Genomic DNA, 21,975 nt, shown 5'->3' on the forward strand with positions numbered 1-21,975 from the left:
TGATGAAATCGTAAATGGGATTTTTTTAAAAAAGAATTGTCTTTCTGATAGTTTGTTTTCAATGTATAGAAATGCAACAGGTTTTTGGATATTGATTTTATACCCTGTGACTTTACTAAATTCATTTATTAGTTCTAACAGTTTTTTGGTGGAGTCTTTAGGGTTTTCTATATATAAAATCATGTCATCTGCAATTTGTGACAGTGTTGCATTCTAATAACCATTATAAAACTAGCTCTGGGTTTTACTGTAGGAACAAAGCCTTGCTCCGTCCATCATCTCTCTCTCTCACACACACACACACACACACACACACACACACAGAAGAACCTTCATGATTGGCCCAAAATTAAGGTTGCCAGATTTAGCAAATAAAAGTACAAGAAGCCTAGTTAAATTTGAACTTCACATAAACAGTGAACTTCTTTTTTAGTGTAAATATGTCCCCAATTAGTTATTGTTTAGCTGAAATTCAGATTTTACTGGGCATCCTGGATCATATCTGACAACTCTACTCAGGATTCTGTGCTTCTTGGATTTATGGCTTTGAAAGGAAATATCTGCTCCCTCAACTCATACCTCCTAAATGTGTGTCTCACCCAACTTCATTCTTTTTTTTTTTAATATAACTTTTTGTCATACCTAGCTTCACAATTCTTTCATGCAGATGAAAGATACCTTTCTTTTTAAGTCCCAGAGCTGTTTTTTATTTAATGAACTTCAGGTTCAGTGAAGAATGGGGCTGCTTTTGCTATTGTTGCAGCCAAAGCCATCCTTTGGCCACAGCAGCTTAAGATAAAACAGTTTGGGGAGAGCTATAGCTATGGCAATCCCGTCTGCTACCCCGTTGGGAAAAAATAAAACATCAACTGCATTCTAATTTTCACCTGGAAATTGTGACTAAAAGAGGTTCACTTGTCACATAGGTTTTAATTGAACATCTGATAAAGTAGTTACAGCCAGTGCTAGACCTTAAACTGGACCACTTTTTCTGTGTGATCATTCATTCATTCCTCTGGTAGACCATGTATGCATTCTCTTCCCCTTGGCCTACACTGGAAGTTGCGTGCAGACAGTTTCTGTATATACCAGTGGCTTCCTCTCTGTCTGAAGGCATTCACTGGCCACAGGAGAGTCTCAGACAGTTTGAACATGGGCAAAAAGTAGTTTGTGCTGCCAGAGCTGCCATTAACCAAGGAGGGATGGGAAATGATGGATAAGTACCCTAGAATCCTTGCCCAGTGGTGGGATGATTCCAAGGTATCTCTCAATTCCCAGTTTCTCAGAGGTTTCCCAGCAAGACTGGGCCCCAGATGTCCATGGGGTAAACTATCTCACAGTTCTACCCGCCCATGATGTCTCTTGAGATGACTTCTCAGATAAACTATTTGTACCCAAATATTTGGCTTAGGGCCTGTTTAGGAACAAACTCAACCTAAGACAGCCTTCTTGCCTGGGAAGCCAGAGTACTATCCCAGCTTACCATTAACTAAATATGTAATTTTCAGAAATTATTGAATCTCTCAGGTTCTCCATATTTTCACTTTGGAAATAAAAGTGTTGAGCCACTTGATTTTTAGTGTTCCGATTAGTTTTAGAATGTGAAGCATTTCAGGCAAGGACAAGACTACAGGCTGTAACATTGAACATCAGAGGGATGGATGTCAGCATTGGATACCTGGAGTCTAAGGAGGAAGCCAGGAAGAGAAGGAGAGAAGTGGCAGAGAATGGTAGGGTAGCCATAAGGGTAAATGACTTAGGGCAGCTACGAGTAAAGGTCTCATCTGGAAACCAGGAACAGAGCATTGAGGTTAGGCTGTCTAGGGTCTTCATATTCTGCCAATTACCTGAAAGGTTTTGCACTTTGCTCTGGAAGATTTAGAATGAATGGAATGGAAAGTATCTGATTAATATTGGAATAAAATTTGAATAGTTGTCCATTACTTGAAAATGTGCCTTTTCTGATGAATATGAAATTTCTTTGAAGAGCATAATTAGAAACAAAAAGAAAGCAACAGAACTATATGCAAGTTGATTATGTAATCATTTACATCTAGGATTTATTCATATAAGTGTGTAAGGAAAAGCAGAAGGAATTGGTTTGCTGACACAGAAAGCGAGGCCATCTTCCACCTTTAACTGTTTAAACCCACCTCACAATATATTATTTTTTTAATAAAATTAAGACAATGGAAAAACATATTACATAGCTAAGAGAAAGCCTGACAGTTGATAATTCTCTTTTGTTACTTGAAGTAATTAAAATGAGAAGAAAATTTTTTGACAAAATCAAACAATTTATAAAGGAGTTGAATTTATTTAAATGAGAAACATGTATGTTTTCTTAGAAGTATATAAAGAGTAAATTTTTTTTTGTTAATCTTTCCAAGCTTCATAAAACAGAAGAAGGGATAAATGTTCTTTCTTTAGGTAACTGAATTCAAACTAAAGCCTTATTTAAATAATCACTGATTTACTTTGCAGCATTTCTTCCCAAGGATTGTTAGTGAATGAAAATAAGAAAATTTCTCATTCTGACAATAAAATACATCAGTAGCCTTGGAGTAGTCATAAAGTAACTGCACCCTGCTGCATTTCCCTGCTTCCCACCTAATATAACATTTAGTTTTTTTAGCTTCATATCCTAGACAGTACATCCTCTTTATTTTTTTAAGAGATGATTACAGATGACAGAATTAAAGAAGAGATTCAGGTTTTGTTTCTGGGAATGGATTTAAATTCTGCTCGGGTCAGAGGAGTCTGGCGTGTGCGTGCCCTCTCGCGCACTCTCTGTCTCTTTCTCTGTCTCTCTCAGTTGGAGGGTATATCTTGCAAGTACACCATGCGTATTACAGATATGCTTCTCTCTGTTCTGTGGCAGCATCCTTTGCTATCTTCATTTCAACAGCATTTTATTACAAGGCAGGCTAGAAATTGAACCACTGTAAAATGCCATGGAAATAAGTCACTTTTACTGAATCTGCCAATTAGGCAAGGTAAAACGATCGATCCTATATTGGTGGTTACTATTAAATCTAGCCAGACTGTTAACTCGGGGTAACTGGAAAAAGTTCAATTTGCTGCAAAATTTGGAAGAGACCAGTCATTCTTCATAGCTATTGCTTTGGGGAAAGAATTTAGAGGTTTACTTTAGATCTGAGTCACCCAAAAGTGATTCTCTTGGGAGTGAACAAATTGAAGCTCTCAATCTTCTTGTGAAGGAACACGTCAGAAATAATTCTGGTTGGTTATTTCTGTCTTAAGAGAAAGATTTTATTAGTGATGTTGATAAGGAACGAAAGGATTTCCCTAGAAGGAGTGACAGTATTATTGAGGACAATAAAAGTCTTATGGGGGCTTGAACTTTCATTAATGGGAAAGCAGTTTGCTATTTTGGAGGGTATTTTAATCAAAAAGAAAATAATTGACTCGGAAATCTTGTCTTGTAGCACAGTCACACTGACATGAGATTTAAAGCTTAGTTTACTAGCTGTTACCAGTTCTTATGAGAGGTTTAGACTTTTGTTACTAGTTACACTGACTCAGTAACAACATCAACAAAATCCTTACCATACAAGTTAGAATTTGCAGGTATCATCGTGACATGTGCACTATGTTACGACTTCAGTAAATGGTCTTTGTTAAGTACTGATTAATACAAATTAAATGACCTCTTAGAAGCTCAGTCACCTATCCTTTCCTTGGAGCTTAGTTAATCACAAACATTTGGATTGCCAAGATTGTGAAATATCTTCTTCTGGTGACCTTTAAAATGATCTAGATAGTTATGTAATGGGAAGATTTAGGTGTAATCCTGCCAAAGGATTTGACATTTCATTTCATTCCATTGAATTTTATTCCATATCACTGAACAAACACTTATTAAAGCAAAATAGCTGCTGTGAAGAATACAGAGATCTACTGTGTATGGAATCTTCCTCCAGAAGCTCACATGCTAGTACATCAGATAATGACACAGAAAACGAGTGACCATTATACAAGGCATAATATGTCAGATGGCTTGAGAATGTTAGAAACAGTGATTTGTTGGGCAAAGGAAATGAGATGGGGCAATAGAAGGTATGTCACTTGCCTAGGTTATGTGCTGCACTCTGCTCACTGCTGGAGGACCACAGCCTGATCATGGAGGGTCTTGATCTCAAGACAAGCATTTGGAGCTAGTCTGTGGGCAATAGGGGTCCATTACTGATGATAAGTGAAACTGAGGAGAGTGGCAATTTGGGAAAGTTTATCTTATATTTTAGGAAGACATATCTTGTAAGATAAACTAGAGCACAGATGAACAGGAGGCCAGAATATGTTAGGAAGATACTGCGTAAAGTATATAGAGTCTGAATCAAAGCAATGTCAATGAAAATTGTTTAAAAAATGTTTTGAAAATCAACAGCAGAACCAAAGAGACTAGATTTAGGGAATTATCACAGAGTTCAAAATAATAGTTTCTGAGACTGGGCAATTGGGAGGCCAAAGTTGGATTTTTAAAAAATAGGCAATACTAAGATAGAAATGCAGTAATTGGGAGGAGCATGAGTGATTCTGAAAAGCCTGAGAATGCCATAGAATCAAGTAGTGCTTTTAGTGACTAATAAGCTCTCTTACATCTTTAGCAAGATTAAAAGTACATGTTATTAGTTACTTCTATGAAATTCCATTTTATTTCCTAGTTTTTCCCCGCGTAACTGCTTAACGAATGTTTGATGGCTATGGCAGTAAAGGTACACAGTATAATTGGTAAAAAAAATATACATATATACTATGCTACAGCCAGAGAACCAGAGCGGCCTCTTATGTGTTTCCCCAATGTCTAGCCAAGTATTTAGCACATAACTGATGCTCAGTAAATGGTTTTTGGATCAAATGCTTTAAGTAGTTCTGACTACTTCTGTCACACACAGAAGCTTCATCATTGCTTCCACTCTGACAGAGACATGAAACTTACCATTTAAATAAACAGTAAAATAAAATTTGTGAGTTGTGTCAAGAAAACAACTCATATAGGTGAAGAAGGAACACATCTTTTTTTTTTTTTTTTTTTGCGGTACGCGGGCCTCTCACTGCTGTGGCCTCTCCCGTTGCGGAGCACAGGCTCCGGGCGCGCAGGTTCAGCGGCCATGGCTCACGGGCCCAGCCGCTCCGCAGCATGTGGGATCTTCCTGGACCGGGGCACAAACCCGCGTCCCCTGCATCGGCAGGCGGACTCTCAACCACTGCGCCACCAGGGAAGCCCCAGGAACACATCTTTAAAGCAACTTACATAGAGATATTATTTCTGGTGCCCTCTCACTAACTTTGGCTTTTTTTCATTCCTCTCTCCCTGTTTCATTCTCTGTTCAAATATCTTAATGGTTATAACCCTGGCATCTTTTTATAAATGTCACAGAATGCTACCAGCAGTCATACTTGTGTTTGTCTGTAGAAATCAAGCATGTGAGCCTTGGTTATGCGGAAAAGGAAAACCATTCAATGGAATCAAATCCTCAACTGGCTACCTACCACACATGGCCAGTTCATGAGGAATATGTGCACAGTGGACCAGCCAAAGAAACTATAGTGTCTGTAATCCTACAGCTTTGTTTTTAAATTTGTGTGAGTTAAGTTGAACTTGTGAGTTAGGTTGAACTTCCTATGAATTATAAGGACTCTTTTTTGCCCTTATGGCCTCAGTCTTAGGCTTGATCAGGTCTTTCTTGCCCCGTTAAGCTGGGCTTACAATGTAACCTTTCTTCCGAGATTTTTACTTAGAAAGGAGAGAGAAGGCCCAGAAATGTTATTCTGTCTCTTTATTTGGTTTCCATATGGACCTCACTTGACCTTCAAGGGGCAGTGAATAAGAACCATGGGAGAAAAGCATGCATCCTCTAGGTGGGAGATGGCATGATCATATCAATAGACAGCATTATGATGAACAGGTTTCAAGAGAGAATATCCAAATAGGAAAGATTCATGAGAGAAAAGTAAGAAAAAAATGTAGTATATAAAGAAACTAAGCCATTTAGATAAAAGTAACTTGAACTTCCTGTTAATACTCAAAACCTTATATTAAACACAATTTTGTGATTAGCATTTATCACTAAGACATACCAATGTTAACATTATTTTCAAACAGTAAGAGCATATAGGAGGACCTAACTATTGTGTGTGTGTTTTTTAAAGCAAGCGTTGTGATAGTAGTTTTTCAAATGTAATAGGTTGAATTCAGGTATCACTAGAGGGGTAAAACCTGATACTCGACTGAGTACACACACAAACGCATACACTTAAACACAGGAGTTTTTAAGTTTCTATTCATGTGCCTTATGAGTTATAAGAAACATGTATCTATCTCTTATGCTTATATGAGCTATATTAATATCTCTTACATGAGAGGCAGTATATCACAGATTCTGAAGCCAGACTGCCTAGGTTCAAATTATAGCTCTATCACTTGTGAGCTGAATGACTTTGCAAAAGTTACTTAAGCATTTTGTGCCTCAGTTTCCCCAAGTATGAAATCAGGGTGGTGATGATGATGATGATGATACCTATCTTATAGGGTTGATAAAAATATATACTACATAATTGCATAAAAGCACTTAGAATAATACTTGATGCCCAGAATTATATAAATTATCTTAGCTGTTATTATTATATAAGACATGACTTTTACTCAAGCAAAGTTGATTTGTATGGTAATAAAATTCTTTTGGCATAAAGAAGTGGCAAGTTAATGTAAAAAGGGACAACATTACGCTTTATGGTCTACAGAGTAGTGTATGCATGATACTCAGTTTTATTTTTTTTTAATCTAGTTGAGAAGACATCTAATTTCCCATCAACATACTATAAAAAAGCAGCAATTCCAAGGATAACTTCTCATAATAGATAATGCCATTAATTTAATTAAAAAATAATAATGCAGTCCATACCCATGTCCTTATTTTCACAGATCAACTGATTCCAGCTAACAGGTGACTAATTAGAAACTACTGAGCACTGATTCAGTAACATGGTTCAAAATGTTACAGCCCTGGTTTTTTTGTTTTTTTTTTGGTTTTTTTTTGCAGTACGCGGGCCTCTCACCGCTGCGGCCTCTCCCGCCGTGGAGCACAGGCTCCGGGCGTGCAGGCTCAGCGGCCATGGCTCACGGGCCCAGCCGCTCCGCGGCATGTGGGATCCTCCCGGACCGGGGCACGAACCCGTGTCCGCTGCACCGGCAGGTGGACTCCCAACCACTGCGCCACCAGGGAAGCCTCAGCCCTGTTTTAAAGTACATCAGTGCATCTACCAAAATGTAATTATCCAAGACCCCCTCATCTTAGAGATACCCAGTTTATTTTTTATACTTAATTTCTCCTATAATGCTTATTTATTAGAAGTTTCTGCCCTCTGGGGAGGGTAAAGCAAGAAGGAAAGAAAAAGACCCTATCTCTCACTTAATCGAGTTGGTCTCAGCTAAAGTATCTTTATTTTCCTGAACCAATACAAATTAATTTCAGTTCCCTTCCATAGGTAATGCAACATTAATAATGTAAAGGAATTATTTAAGTATATAAAACATTTTAGAATGCATTTTAGGGGAAAATTCTTCACAAGAAAGCCACAACTGATATGATAATATGAATTTTAAGAAAATATTTTTTCTTGAAAAATAAGTTCATGTATCTTATAACAAAATGCATGACCATAAATCTAATTTCATATAAAAGTAATGTTGAATATTTCATTATGTATATTTCTAAGGAATATAAAATTGTTAACTACAGTATACTATCATGTTATGTTTAATATTTCTGTTATGAACAGAATGATTTCTAGTAGTACAACTGGTAATACTCTGTTACTCAGTGGAACTACATTTTTCAGTATAATTTATACTGGATATTTATATTCCAGTATATTATCCAGTATATTAAATATATTAATATTTAATATTCCATTAACAAAGATCTAGGTCATATCTAGTGAGAATGAGAAAACTACTGAAGCACATATTTTTACATGATGTTCTATAGTTTCAGCACACTGAGAATATTTAGTAATTAAAGATACATAATATAATTATCAAGGGTATTGGAAATAAATACTGATGCCCAGAGGAGCTATTTCCATGCATCTTAGTGTAAGAACAAAATGATAAGGCGATGATGTCAGAAATAGAAGAAAATAAGCATTACTTCACTACCTGTCAATTCTACTAAGTACTGCAGTCACTGATTCTAATGTACTATCTCATTTCACTCCAGTACTAAACCTGTCCTGGAGGGATTTAAATCCCTAATTTGTGGATAAATAAATGTATTCAGAGAGGTTGAGTTGCCTAAGGTAACTTAAATAGTACTTCGTAGACTTGAGCTTGTCGTCTTGACCTGTCTGCCTTTGAACCCAGACTCTTTTTGTCTGTTCTGAGATTCCAGTAACTTTGATTGCAGTGGCGATCCTAGAGGCTAGAGCAAATGCAGAGAGTAGCAAAGAGATTAGAGAAGTATGGCACTCGGTCCCTCAGGCTTGGGAATATCTAGATGGAAAAGATGGAGAGACTGGGTGCATACAAGTCCTCAAACTTAGAATACGCAGTAGGGAAAGAGAACACATTAGTAGTGGCTGTGTGTGAAATGCTCAGAGTCAAGATGCTTAAGGAAGTGATTTTTCAACATTAATTCTGAAGCTCTTTCTTTAAAATTAGGGAAAAAGGGACTAGAAAGGGAATATTGAAGAAAATGGGCTCATCATGAGAATGGCGGTAATGTTTGAACTGGAAGATAATCAGTAGAATTGAATGTTACATCTACATACTAGCCAGTCAATGCAGATAACTTCCTCTGTGGTACACTTGAAACCTTCCACCCTAGCCCTCTCTCCTAATAATCCTGTTCTCTTCTTTTTCAAGAATTATTTTCAGGCTAATGATGTTTTGTAATTATTTATTAGATTTTCTTGGTGTTCACTTTAATTTCTGATTTCAATGGTATAACTGTATGTAGGATGTATGGATAGATGCATGCATGCATGGACTTTAGAGGGAGGAGGAAAGTTAGGAGAATTGAGGGCTATTATTCAATGATTAGGATCTGTCACTCATGAAATATTTCCTCACTCCATGAAATAGCTCGTCTGACCATGGTAATTTTTCAGCAACGTATGAGACCACTTGATCAATTAGTTTAAAGCTACTGTTGTTAATCTCATGTAAATAATTTGGAAGTTAAAGTCTTATTTAAGGATTTAAAATGTATTATATATTTCTTCAGATCCTAAAGCTTTACTGTAACTTCAGCCCTTCTTTTCCTGGATTTCCAAAACCACATTCTATTTCTGTACATAGAATGCTTATTGGAGGATGATGACAGCGTGAATAAGATGAGGGTAAATTAAGTGAATATTGGGTTCTTGCAGTATGGTTTAAAGTCTTTGTTCTGAATGTGCCTACATATGAGTTTTTAGAACTAACTAGCTGTTAGTATTTATTGTGTACCAGGCAAGGTGCTAACCAGTTGTAGCTTATTCATTCTTCCTAACCATCTAACGAAGTAGGTACTCTTATTATCCCAGTTTTTTTTTTTTTTTTTTGCGGTACGCGGGCCCCTCACTGTTGTGGCCTCTCCCGCCGCAGAGCACAGGCTCCGGGCGCGCAGGCCCAGCGGCCATGGCCCACGGGCCCAACCGCTCCGCGGCATGTGGGATCCTCCCGGACTGGGGCACGAACCTGTGTCCCCTGCATCGGCAGGCGGACTCCCAACCACTGCGCCACCAGGGAAGCCCTATCCCAGTTTTGAAAATTAGGAAGCTGAGGCTTGGCATGGTTGGAAACTTGCACAAGGTCACATAGCTGGTTAGCAATACATGCAGGAATCAAACTCAGAAAATCTGATGTTAGATCCCACACCTTTAAACATGCACATATTTTTGTCACTCTGTCATCCATACTATGTCCTTTTCTACTTATATTTGGAAAGATGTAGGGGTACATTAATGGTCAGCTCTGTTTTTAAAACAGTTTTCCACATTTACTGAGCCCCCTTCCTGGGATTGGTAAGCATTGCGTGCTTTTTAAATCTTTAAAACATCATAGAAATGGTCTTTAGGGCCCCCCCCCCTTTGGTAGCTTAGGATTTAGAAGAAACATAAACATTTATTTTTAACAAAAAGGTTAAAAAAATGGGTTTGCTATAAAAAACTAAGATAACTATGCAAGAATGTTTAAGTAAGTGGGTATCAAAATAAAAGCTCTTCTAGGAGAGCCTGTTGAGGAAGCCTATTTAAAATATTTAGCAAATTTTATAACAAAAGTACATACTATAAATAGATCCTCATGGGGAACTAGACAGTACTGTGACCAGTCAGGCTTAGTAAAGTGAATATTGGACTGAAAATAAAATGGCAAGTCATTTCCAGATCATTTCATTCAGGCAATAGATAGAATAAGGAATACAGAGCCTAGCCCAGTGCAGAGGTGATGGAAATAAGGACGTAAAAATGACCATAAGAGAAAAAGTAATGAGAATGATACACTGCCTACCCCCTCTATCATTTCCTAAGAAATCATAAAGTTTTCTGATTTGCCTGGGATGCTTTTATTTGAAAATAAAATCAATTCACATCCAGATGTATTGCATTAGCTAATTGTTCATGAGTATCTAGGGATTTTTTGGTTCCTGAGCTGGATTTTCTAAGATAGTACTTCCTAAGTGTTAGACTTATCCCATGTTTGTAGAAACTCTTCTGGTTTCTTAAGATTTTTGCACATTTTATATTCAATTCAAGTTTTGTTCTCATCAGTCTTTCCTTTTGTGTACATTTATTTGGCTAAGCTAAAAACTATAAATCACTAAACTTAATAGTTTACTAAGCGTATTTTAATTATATTAATTTAAAGTGATATGTGGGAGTAGATGGGCTTAGAATTCATGCATAACCCATGATCTGTGTTGTTTCTGGGGGGGGGGGTGTGTTTGTGTGTGTGTGTGTGTGTGTGTAGGACCTGCAAGTGTTGGTAATTTCCTGTTGGTTAATCACTGAAGTAGAAGTAGTAATAAACTATGCATATAGGCAACAACAGTCCTTTCCTGTTTCATGTTGTTGAGCATATACTCTGACCAAGGGAAGTATTGTATAACCTCCTATAGAACTTACTGGAGATCCAACCTTGTTTTTGTTTTCTATTACTCTACCTTTCTATTAATTTTTGTTCTTCACCGCTAAGTGTCAAATCTAATAATTCCCTAGCCTTACATATTTCCATGCCTTTATTTTCCAAACAGTATTTCACATATATGCTAAGAAAGGATAAAATAGCATAAGTCTGAAGTAAACATTGAAGTGACTCTTCAGTGGTTGTCTTAAGCCAGATTTTGAAGACCAACTTGTCATGGGTCAGAGCAAGAACTCGGTACCACTGAAACATTTGAAGGAAATAGAGAAAAGTCATATTTAAATCATAAGATGTGAATATGTACTAAGGGAACAACAAATTTGGTCAGATTCTTTGACTAGAGAATAATTTGTAAGAAATAGAATTATTTGTTTTACAGAGGTATAACAAAATCTAAGTTGGTCAAATCTAAGCATTTTTAATGTTAAGTTTCACTGTTGACCTTTTTTCTTGTCATAAGGAAAAAAAGGATTGTTAGTTGACATTAGAAAACAAACATTGCTGACATTTGTATCTAATAATGGTATAGAAATTTAATTAGGAGCATGACAGATTTTCTTTAAATTTGATAAGTGTAACAAATGCATTACTCTAAGAAAAATACTGGCAAGAAATACATAATAAAATACCTAGTAGGTATCTCTGTGTAAATAATTTATATTCTTTTAATAAAGAAAAACAGACTTTAACAATCATATGTTACAGTATTTTAACCTGAAGACATTCTCTTCTGATAGGCAAAAATTTTAGTGTATTTCTCTGGGGATACATCTGTATTTGGAATAATTTGGCTCATATTTCAGTTTAATTAGCAAATCAACTGTAAACCTCCATTGTATAAATCCCACTATGAGAAATTCAAATCCATAAGAAGTAAATATTTAATTAAAAATTAATTGTAAAATAGCTTTTAAAACTTTAATGTACTTTAAAAATTAGTTGCCTTGAGAATCCATGTTTTCTCAAAGAGGGAAGCAGGAGAGTGTACTCTATACCAATGATCAAGGCCCTTATTCATGGATACATAGGTTGACAGGTGGTTTTAACTTTTTAAACTAACCATTTTCTGGATGGCATTTTTGCTAATTCTAAGAATCAACTTCATTTTAAAAAAATGAATTCTGGACGTTGGATATTTTATAGTCTTTTGTCTTTTGCAAATAATAAGGGGATTAGCTAATACCGTGATATTCATTAATATTTATTTTTGGAGCTGAGGTCTGGGAAAATAGGAACTGATTACAGTGTTACAATAGCTCTGTCTTGCAGCTATTGAGTATGCTTAGAAAGGTCAGTTTAAGCTTTTCTGTTTTAATCCCTGATTAGGAGTAGAAGAAACGATATAATTTGAAAAAGTCATAGAAGAGAAAAGGAGATACTGGAAATGACTTAAATCAAATAGAGTATATTGCTAATTTACTGCAGTGCTATGCATTCTTCGAGATTTTCATCTACTGTTGAGAACCTTTCCCATGTTCCTTTATTTACCTCTACTGAGTGTAAGTTCAGATGGTTCTCATGTTTGATTTTAAAGCTATTAACTCACAACTAGCTTTAGTGGTACTTTGTGTTAGCACGTCAGCAAAAGCATAACATGTAAACCCTTGATCACTATGGCAAGAATATAATTTCTGATTATAGAACAAATAGATAAGCAAAACAAAATCAGAAATCTAAGTACTGGAGAAAATAACTAGTATATTTGATCACATATGCTTTAGAAAGATGCAGCCTGAGTTTCAAAATAAGTACCTCATGGCTCAAACAATGATTTTCTGTTTCCTTTACTAAAAAATATGAAAACAATAAAAATGTAAAAAATGTGAATAGTATAGCATTATTTCCTAATTGTCTTTAATATATGTAATTAAATATACTCTCATACTTGAGTGATAGGAAAAAAGAATTGGCCAAATTAAACCAATTTATGGTATATTGGACACCAGGATATTATTTTAATTATTATTTTTAAAATTCCTGCTGACATATTTGAAATGTTCCCAGTCCTAGCTTATATAACTCAGAAAGCACAGACTTAACATGACTTTCAAGGGCAACTCTGAATGTTAATGTTTCCATTTTGAGCCTCATGGCAGAAAGAGTTTTATTAACCAGTGTAAGCTCTGGAATGTCAAAGGTGTGATAGGCAGTATAGACTCCACACACAAAATAGGTGCATAGTCATTTTATTTTAAATTGCTTCACTTGAAAATGTACTGTGAAAGTCTGGAGAGAGGAAGTAAAAGTAAGTGATTTTATATAGTGCTCTAAAATGTTGAGACTTGAAAAATAAAAGTCCTGGATAAAAATGCTCAAACATTTGAGTTTGTGATGTAGCTAATTCTAATAGGTTCCCTTACGCCCGCCATAGGGTTCGAATAACTAAGAGCTAGTCTGATAGGTGCCAGGCATCATTGTTTCATAAGTAGGGATTCCAGGTTTTCTAGAAAGTAACAGGCTTTGTCCCAAACCTGCTTCTTCATTCTTGTATTATATAATAACATGTTCTAAGAGGCAGACTAGATGACCAGGAATTTTGCATACTCATTTAGGGATTTCCAGGTAATAATTAGTGTAGTGTGATAAGGTCCTGGAGGAACTGGATCTCCCAAGCAGGGTGTCTTGGATCTAGAGCAGCCTCCTCTGTTTAGTCCTCCTGTTTACTGTCTGTTTATTCCTCTGTTTATTCCTGTTTATCTTTACAAAAAATCTATACACTGTGATTTTTAAAAGATTGGAATACTGTTTCGGGTTATATGTGCTTGATAGTATAATTGTAATTACACTTAAAAAAAAGAATCTCACCCATTAGATTGTAATCTTTATGCAGTCAGGAAGGGTCAAACTCACCTGTGAATATTGCCCTCACCCCTCCACATGGTGCTATTCATTTAACAAGAGTTTGTTTATCTTTAGTTGCTTGGAATATCTAGTGAGAAGGACAGGGGGCATCTCTGTTTCAGTGGATCTTATGTTCCAGTAAGTAAAGACAAACAACAAATGACTAAACTAATACATAAGAAAAATCTGAGTGTGAAAATGTTATGTTTAAAAAGTTATAGAAATAGTAACTAAGATGCAAATTTAGATAGCATCTTCATGAAAAGCCTCTCTGTGCAGGTGACAAAGTGAGTCCTGAATGATAAGAATGAGAGATTATTTAAAGATACAGAGGAAGAGCAATTGGGGTAGAGCAAATAGCTTGACACAGTGTGGAAGAGAAAGAAGACAAGTATGACTGAAACATAGTGTCAGAGGGCAAGAATGGTATGCAGTTAGATTAGAGAGGCAGGAAGGTGCTAGATCATACAAGGATTTCAGGTTCAAGGATTTGGATTTTTCCTCTTAGTGTGATGGGGCTCCATTGTTTTTTATCCAGAGGAATGTCATCTGATTTATAGTTGAGCAGAGGAGAAGGAACCAACCAGCAAAGGAGCTAAAAAGCAGCTCTTAGTGAAGTAGGAGGATAATCAGGCAAGGGTGGTACATGAAGCTCAGGAAGAGAGAAGAGAGGATCCAGAATGAAGGAGTGGTTAATTAGGTTAGTAATCAAAATGTCAAGTAAGATGCTATCAAAAAATGGCTATTGGATTTGGGAACCTGGAGGTTGATGGCACCCTTTACAAGAGATGTTTTAATGGGATAGTGGGTAAAGGGACAATAGTAGGGTAAGGAAATAGAAAGAGTAATGTAGAAAACAAAATATTTTTTAGTGAAGAGGGACACATAATGAGGCAGTAGCGGGAGGGGTTTTTTGGGTCAAGAGTTTGTTTTGTTTTGGTTGATAATGGAGAACTGTAGAGAAGGAGAAATTGCAGATGCTTGAGGCGGCCAGGTATTTTAGGAGAAAAGTCCTTGAAAAAGTGAGAGGAAGTGGGGTAACGGGCAGCATATCTTAGTATGCCTTTCTCAACAGATGCTTTCTCTCTATATACTTTCACATTCAATTGACAAAAACGTGCAAATTTTGCTGAGCACCATAGCAAAAAATTTGCTTGAAATGATTCCAGTCTAATAAAAAACTGTATTACCCAAAGCATGGCAGAAATAAATCACACTCATTTGGGAAGAAATGTTTCTGGCATACAGAGCAGGAGACTATTATTTTAATTTCCTTTTTAAAAACACTTATCTTTCAGGTGCTTCAAGAAGACCTGGAACAGGAACAAGTCAGGGTGAATTCTCTCACGCACATGGTGGTGGTGGTTGATGAATCTAGTGGCGATCATGCAACTGCTGCTTTGGAAAAACAACTTAAGGTCAGAGTATTTTCTTTAATACACTAAATATGTCATTCAAAATAATTAATTGCAATTCAGAAAATATTTAGAAAATTTAAAATGTAATTTGTATGTTACAAATATTTAGAATGCAATGTATTCATTTAAACTAATTCAAATTGTGTCCCATTTGTGGGATGTTTGTGCATAATTCCTTTTCATTATATACTGTTTGCTCACACTAGCTTCCTGGCCTTTGGGGAAATACATAAATGCAGATCTGTTTTTTAATTATAGTTGAATAGCATGCATTAGATAACTCGTCAGAGGAATATTATTTATGCTCTCTTCAAACCTACAGTCTGAAAGAGGACAAAGGTAAGAAAACACAAAAAGGATCACATTCACTCAAATAAGAAAAAGTTTAACACCTTCAGTATATTTTTTCCTGGAAGCCTTCAGCTGTAGTCTCGATGAGGACATAGCAGGATGCTTAAGTCATGGAAGTTTTGTTTTAGGAGATACTTAGCCTTTCAATCCCTCATTCAATCTGACTCATAGTAATTGTGTCCTTGGAAATATAACTAGTATATATTAATAAAGGATAATGTGGATATTTTCATATTTACTTCCTAACTGGAAATGATAAAGTTTTGTTATAAGTTTTTTTTTTAATTTCAGCAAAGCATAGATACATATACCAAAACATCAACATTAAGGGAAAATAACAACAGTTTATTGTTCTGAATGTGACACATACATTCACATATTTACCCAACCACAGATTATATTTGAGGCATTCATTGTACCCACTACATGCTTGCCTTTCCTTTGTGATAGTTAGGAGCCAATAGTCTAACACGTCTGAGGATCCAATCAACGTGGGTTTAAATAGCTTTATAAGCCCAAGGTTTTTCTAAACCTAGTTTCTCTTACCTAACCTATAGAAAAGCCTTATCTCTGTTTTTTTTCTCTTTTTGTGTGAATTGTGTTTTTTTTTTTTATCCCAGTGAAATGTCGTTTCCTAAGGTTACTGTTTTAGACTGCCAATCTCCAACAATATTATCTCACTTTCCATCATTAAATGAAAAAGACGAAACTGTTGAACTGCTACAGTTGAGCACTTAATATATACTAGTGATTCATGTTAATTGCTTATGTTTCAATGAAATTGCAGGGATTGCAGATCTAAAAAGGTTTATGACGCCCAATGTTATAATGTATCATTGCATATATGATCAGATTTGTTGTACACAGACACACACACACGACTGGCTAAAGGACTTACAGGCCACTGCTACACCCATTTTATGGAATTCCATAGTTCTGATACAATAGTGTTGTGACTATTTACAGATGGGTAAAAATCTAATATTCAGTGTTTCTTAGAAATGTTCAGAAAAGATGAAAGAAGGCTGGGAGGCAGAGTTTAGAAGGGTGACTGGTTAAAAAAAATTAAGGCAGAGACTTTTCTAAGTCATAGAGTATTTCCAGTTAAAATAACAACTGAAAAACAGTCACTTTGGCACCACAAGACCTAATACAACTAGCTTTAGAATATAATTATTTCCAAGGTGATGCCTGTGGGACTAGGCCACCTTGAAAAACAGTCTATAGCATTCACAGATGGTGACTGGGTTAGATCTTAGGTAGGATGAATTAAGAGTGGTGGCCCTAAGCTTTTCTATATTTATTATCCTATTTGCTTTCATTTTTTACCTTATTTTATGTCTTTATTTCTTTGATGCAGAAACATCTACTAAGATAGCTGCACATGTATTGGCTATTCCCAGTTCACACAAACTCAGTCCACATTTGTATATGATTGCCTCCCCCCTTAATTAGTGTTGACCATAGCCTCCCAGCCTCCTCTTTTCCCCTCAACCCCCTTTCCTTTTTTGAACCCTCATTTCTGTTACTGTTACCTGACTTTTAGATAATCTAGATTAGTGTCTAAAAGAGCAGAGTTAAAGGACTTAAGTGGTGAGAAGGCCCCCGCTTTAGCCTTTCTTTCCTCCTATTCCATCAGTCCCAGAGGAATCCATACTTGAGTTCTATGTCTTATTTAACTATTAGTTGGAATTGCCCTGGAATGCTGGGCTCTCATTTGACTTTGGAATTTTGATGATTCTTTCTTAGGTTCTTTACAAGTAATATAATGTTGTCTTAACTAGTTTAATTTTTATAAAGAAAGAGAAGAGGTAGAGAAGTTGGTAGAAAAAGAGGAGGAGAGAAGAAATAATAAAGAATAAAAAGACAGATAAACACATTAGAGGAGTCACTTAAACAGCAACCCAAATATCCTCTGCATGTGACAAAAATTCCATGTATGCTTCAGAGACTGAGCTATCATGTTTCATACTGGGCCCTGAGGAATTCTATTAGAAGTAATAGGAAGAATTTTAGGAAAGAGAAAAAGGTATATGGACTCAATACAAAAGGAGAAAAAAAAAACTGGCAGGAACCTGAGAGGAATGCTTTAGAGCTTTTGTTGAAGCAGGGTCTGGTCATCCATAGCTGATTCCTGAAGACCTGTTAGTGTTGAATGCTCACCCCACACCTTCTTTCTCCTCCATGGCCTCCCATGTCACCACAATGCCTTAATCCATTTCTCTCCAATTTGCTGAAGTACCAGAGCCTCAAAATGGATACCCAGTTGTCTTTAGTAAAGAGGTACAGATAGGGGAAAACTAGGAAAGATAGTGTTTGATTTAATTCAGTAACAGAGAGAGAGAGAGATGTTCTTACCATCTTGAGTTAGAACTCTAAAAATATTCCTCATGGAATATCTTTACATGTATTGACTTAGTTCTTTGAACTCTATTATAAGTTAGATTTTCTCTAACTTTAAAAGACTTCTAGAAGTCTTCTTTTTAAAAGGTTTGAAGAAAAAGAAAGGTCAGAACATATGCTTAGGGATTCTGAAAGATGGCATGACTTATGAAGGATAATATTCTGAAAAGTGCAGTCTCTTGTAAATTAATTTGATTCTCTCAGAGGTTCAGCAATGTCACCACAGGTCAGAAACTTGTCCTTAACTTTAGAGGTTTCTATGATGTCAGTACACAGAGAACCTGATTTGTAAGCAGTGATGCCAGTTAACTAATTTTGTTGAGAAATAGCTTGGCTAAAAAACTAAGTTGCATAATTTATGTGGAGTCTTCAGTCATGGAATATATTACCATGCCTCTTTCATTTTTTTCTATTGAGTACTTGTAATGTTCTTACTATGTCATAGGGATTATGCTGGGTAGCAGAGGTAAAACAGTGAACAAAAAGAGAATTTGTTCTACCTTCCTGGGTCAGAAATGAGTAATTTGTGAGCATGCTGCCTTCCTTGGAACCTCAAAACAGTGGTAGCCATTTCTCAGGCTCCCTCTTTGAATTCAAGTGCTGATTCCTTGTCACCCGTGGTCGCCATGGTAGGCATGGCAGTTGCTCTCTTGGTACTTGCAATCTAACAGAGGAAATAAGCACTAATGAGATATTTACAAAAATGAGCAAATATTTAAAATGAACGTAACTTATTTCTGTGAAGGAAAGGAACAAGTTTTGTGACAACAAATTAGTCTGACTTAAGCTGAAGCTTGAAGGCATGAAATGATTTCCTAGTAAAGTAATGTTTAAATTATGATCTAAAGGACACATTGGAGGGAACTGTATGAAGTGTGTGTATAAGGGGATTGGTGGAGGTACATGCAGTTTCCAGGAAGGGGAAACAGTGTATCAAGTGAGCATAGCACCCTCAAGGGACTGAAAAAGGGCCAGTTTAGCTACAGATTGAGGTTCAGAAGAGTGGTGCTAGTGGTGGCTTGATGGGTAGCTAGAATTAGTGTGTGATACTAAACTTTACCATAATTCTTCAGTCAACAAACATGTATTGAGTAGCAGCTGTGCGCCAGGATGGCGGCTGGAACTTCCATGGTGGGGATGGGTGGGGGCAACAGTCATGGCACCTGCCCTCCTGGACCTGCACTAATTAAATGCAATTAAGTGTAAATTTCTGGCCATGATGAGTTCAGTGTGATAGATATATGTATTACTAGATGACTCACCTTTCTCTAGAAGGTAAGGAAAGGCCTACCTAAGTGCCCTTAAGTGAGACCTGAAGATTTAGTAGAAATTAATTAGGCAACAATAAAGAACAGGAAAGTGTTCCAGATAGAAGGACCATATTTATTCATTCATTTGACAAATATGTATTGAGTGCCTACTAGGTGCCAGCCAAAAGTCTAAGCTTTGAGGTTAAGTATGGACAAAACGTAAATTGTTCCTCTATGAAGCTTACATTTGAAGCAAGCATCTGAATAAATAAGCAAGCTTTATAGTATGAAAAAGGTGCTAAGAACTATAAGGAAAACATAGAGTGGAGAAGGAAGCAGTTTTACATGAAGCCGTCAAGGGAAAACTATGTAGAGAAGGGGGCATTTGAGCAAAAACTAAAACAAGATAAGAGAGGTGTTTTGGAGACACACAGGTCCTATTGGCCTTTTGCATTAGAAACTGAAAAAGACTATAGAACATAAAGCCTGTTGTTCTAGGGAGATAGCTGTTTCTAGTAAAAAAAATAAATAAATAAATAAAAAAGAACCTGGTTAGACCCATAGCTCTTACAGAAGATGCTCTAATTAAAACATTTTCCAAATAAAAGGTAGAGCTATTAAAATCCCATTTTTAGATGTGTTCTTCTATATAAGTTAACACTTGAGAGTCCAACTAGATGTATTAAAGGTGTCTAAGGCCACAGACCCGTGAGAGTTTCTGGCATAGAAAAAATGTTTGGATTATTTTGTTGAATGATGTTACTCTTAACGTTACTGTCTAAAATTTTGGAGAATTAAAGGTATATCAAAAGAATGGATACATACAAGCATCCTCTTTTGAAGAAGAGTAACCTGGAAAATACACTTTTAGAGCAGATTATTAAACATAAGGCTGTGCACACATGTATAGTTTCTTACTCATCTGATGAAGTTAATAAACTTTATTGAATAAAGGAATAATCTTCAAAGACTAGAAAGGTCTCGTAAGAGCTAAGATACATTCACTAAAATCAAGACATGAAAACCAACTGGATATCAAATGACATTAAACAATTTGTGCAAATATTATGTGGCATTATCAAGATAAATTCTTTGGTGGCTATATTAAGTTGGTTGACCTAGTGGAATGGAATAAATATAAAATGTTTTGATTTCCCTGACGTGTTGTGCAAAGCCTCTCGTGGGATGTCTGTGGATAAGGTGAGCCTTCTTGTTGGACTGAAAATGATTGGACTCCTTTATTCAACTTTCAGAGTCAGAAAGTTTGGGGACAGGAAGCCATTTGAGGATATAGTTGGGTCACTGTGTAAATTTCACCACCATGTTAGTGGTTAATGGATGAGTTCCTCTCCCAAATGACTTTAGAAATTCCATAGCAATGTCCTATGAAGTTAGAGTGTCACATACAAGTGTCATATACTTGTCTTTCATGTTTTAAATCAGAAAAGGCATATTTACTGTTTGAAATTTTACTGCTTAAAAAAAGCAGTATGGAGTCCCGCAGCCAGTGAGCCGGGAGCACAGCTGCCCACTGGCACTGTGCCCGCCGCAGCTGAACCTGGACCCTGCAGGAGCTTAACAGAGAGCAGGGATCGTGAGCCCTGGCCAGAGTGAGTGTGTGTGGCTGCCGCCAAGTCTGCACCTGGAGCACATGGAGAAATGGATGGAAGATAAGAGCAAAGCGAGACTTAGGCTTAAAAGCAGGTTGCTTGCTGCTTGAGGGCCAAATGCAAGTTTGAACTTTGTTCTAGGAAGACACAAGGGACTCCTTCCTAAGCCTGTAAATAAGCCCTGCCCTTGGTGCCTAAGGAAGGGGTTAGTGAAAGTCAGCCTGAGAGTCAACTAACTGCTGAACAGTCGTCAACAGGAAGACACTGGAACTCATCAAAAAAGATACCCCACATCCAAAGACCAAGGAGAAGCCACAATGAGACGGTAGGAGGGGTGCAATCACAATAAAATCCTATAACTGCTGGGTGGGTGACTCGCAAACTGGAGAACACTTATACCACAGAAGTCCACCCACTGGAGTGAAGGTTCTGAGTGCCACGTCAGGCTTCCCAACCTGGGGGTCTGGCAATGGGAGGAGGAATTCCTAGAGAATCAGACTTTGAAGGCTAGCGGGATTTGATTGCAGCACTTTGACAGGACTGGGGGAAACAGAGACGCCACTCTTGGAGGGCACACAAAATGTAGTGTTGCACATCGGGACCCAGGGGAGGAGCAGTGACCCTACAGGAGGCTGATCCAGACCTACCTGCTAGTGTTGGACCGTCTCCTGCAGAGGCGGGGGGTGGCTTTGTCTCACCATGAGGACAAGGTCACTGGCAGCAGAAGTTCTGGGAAGTACTCCTTGGCGTGAGCCCTCCCAGATTCTTCCATTAGCCCCACCAAAGAGCCCAGGTAGGTTCCAGTGTTGGGTTGCCTCAGGCCAAAAAACCAACAGAGAGGGAACCCAGCCCCACCCATCAGCAGTCAAGTGGATTAAAGTTTTACTGAGCTCTGCCAACTAGAGCAACAGCCAGCTGTACCCACCACCAGTCCCTCCCATCAAAAAACTTGC

At 37.1% G+C, this 21,975-nt stretch overlaps 1 protein-coding gene across 2 annotated transcripts in view; it reads left to right on the top strand.

The window, feature by feature from the left end:
• The window catches only part of DMD (dystrophin), a 2,128,065-nt gene that overhangs the window by 602,950 nt on the left and 1,503,140 nt on the right, over positions 1-21,975 (top strand). For both annotated transcript variants that reach the window (XM_067723245.1, XM_067723244.1), the window contains exon 13: positions 15,289-15,408. In XM_067723245.1, coding sequence (XP_067579346.1) covers positions 15,289-15,408 — 120 coding nt within the window. The remainder of the gene's footprint in view (positions 1-15,288; positions 15,409-21,975) is intronic.

Source organism: Pseudorca crassidens, chromosome X, assembly GCF_039906515.1.
Source record: "Pseudorca crassidens isolate mPseCra1 chromosome X, mPseCra1.hap1, whole genome shotgun sequence".
NCBI lineage: Eukaryota > Metazoa > Chordata > Mammalia > Artiodactyla > Delphinidae > Pseudorca > Pseudorca crassidens.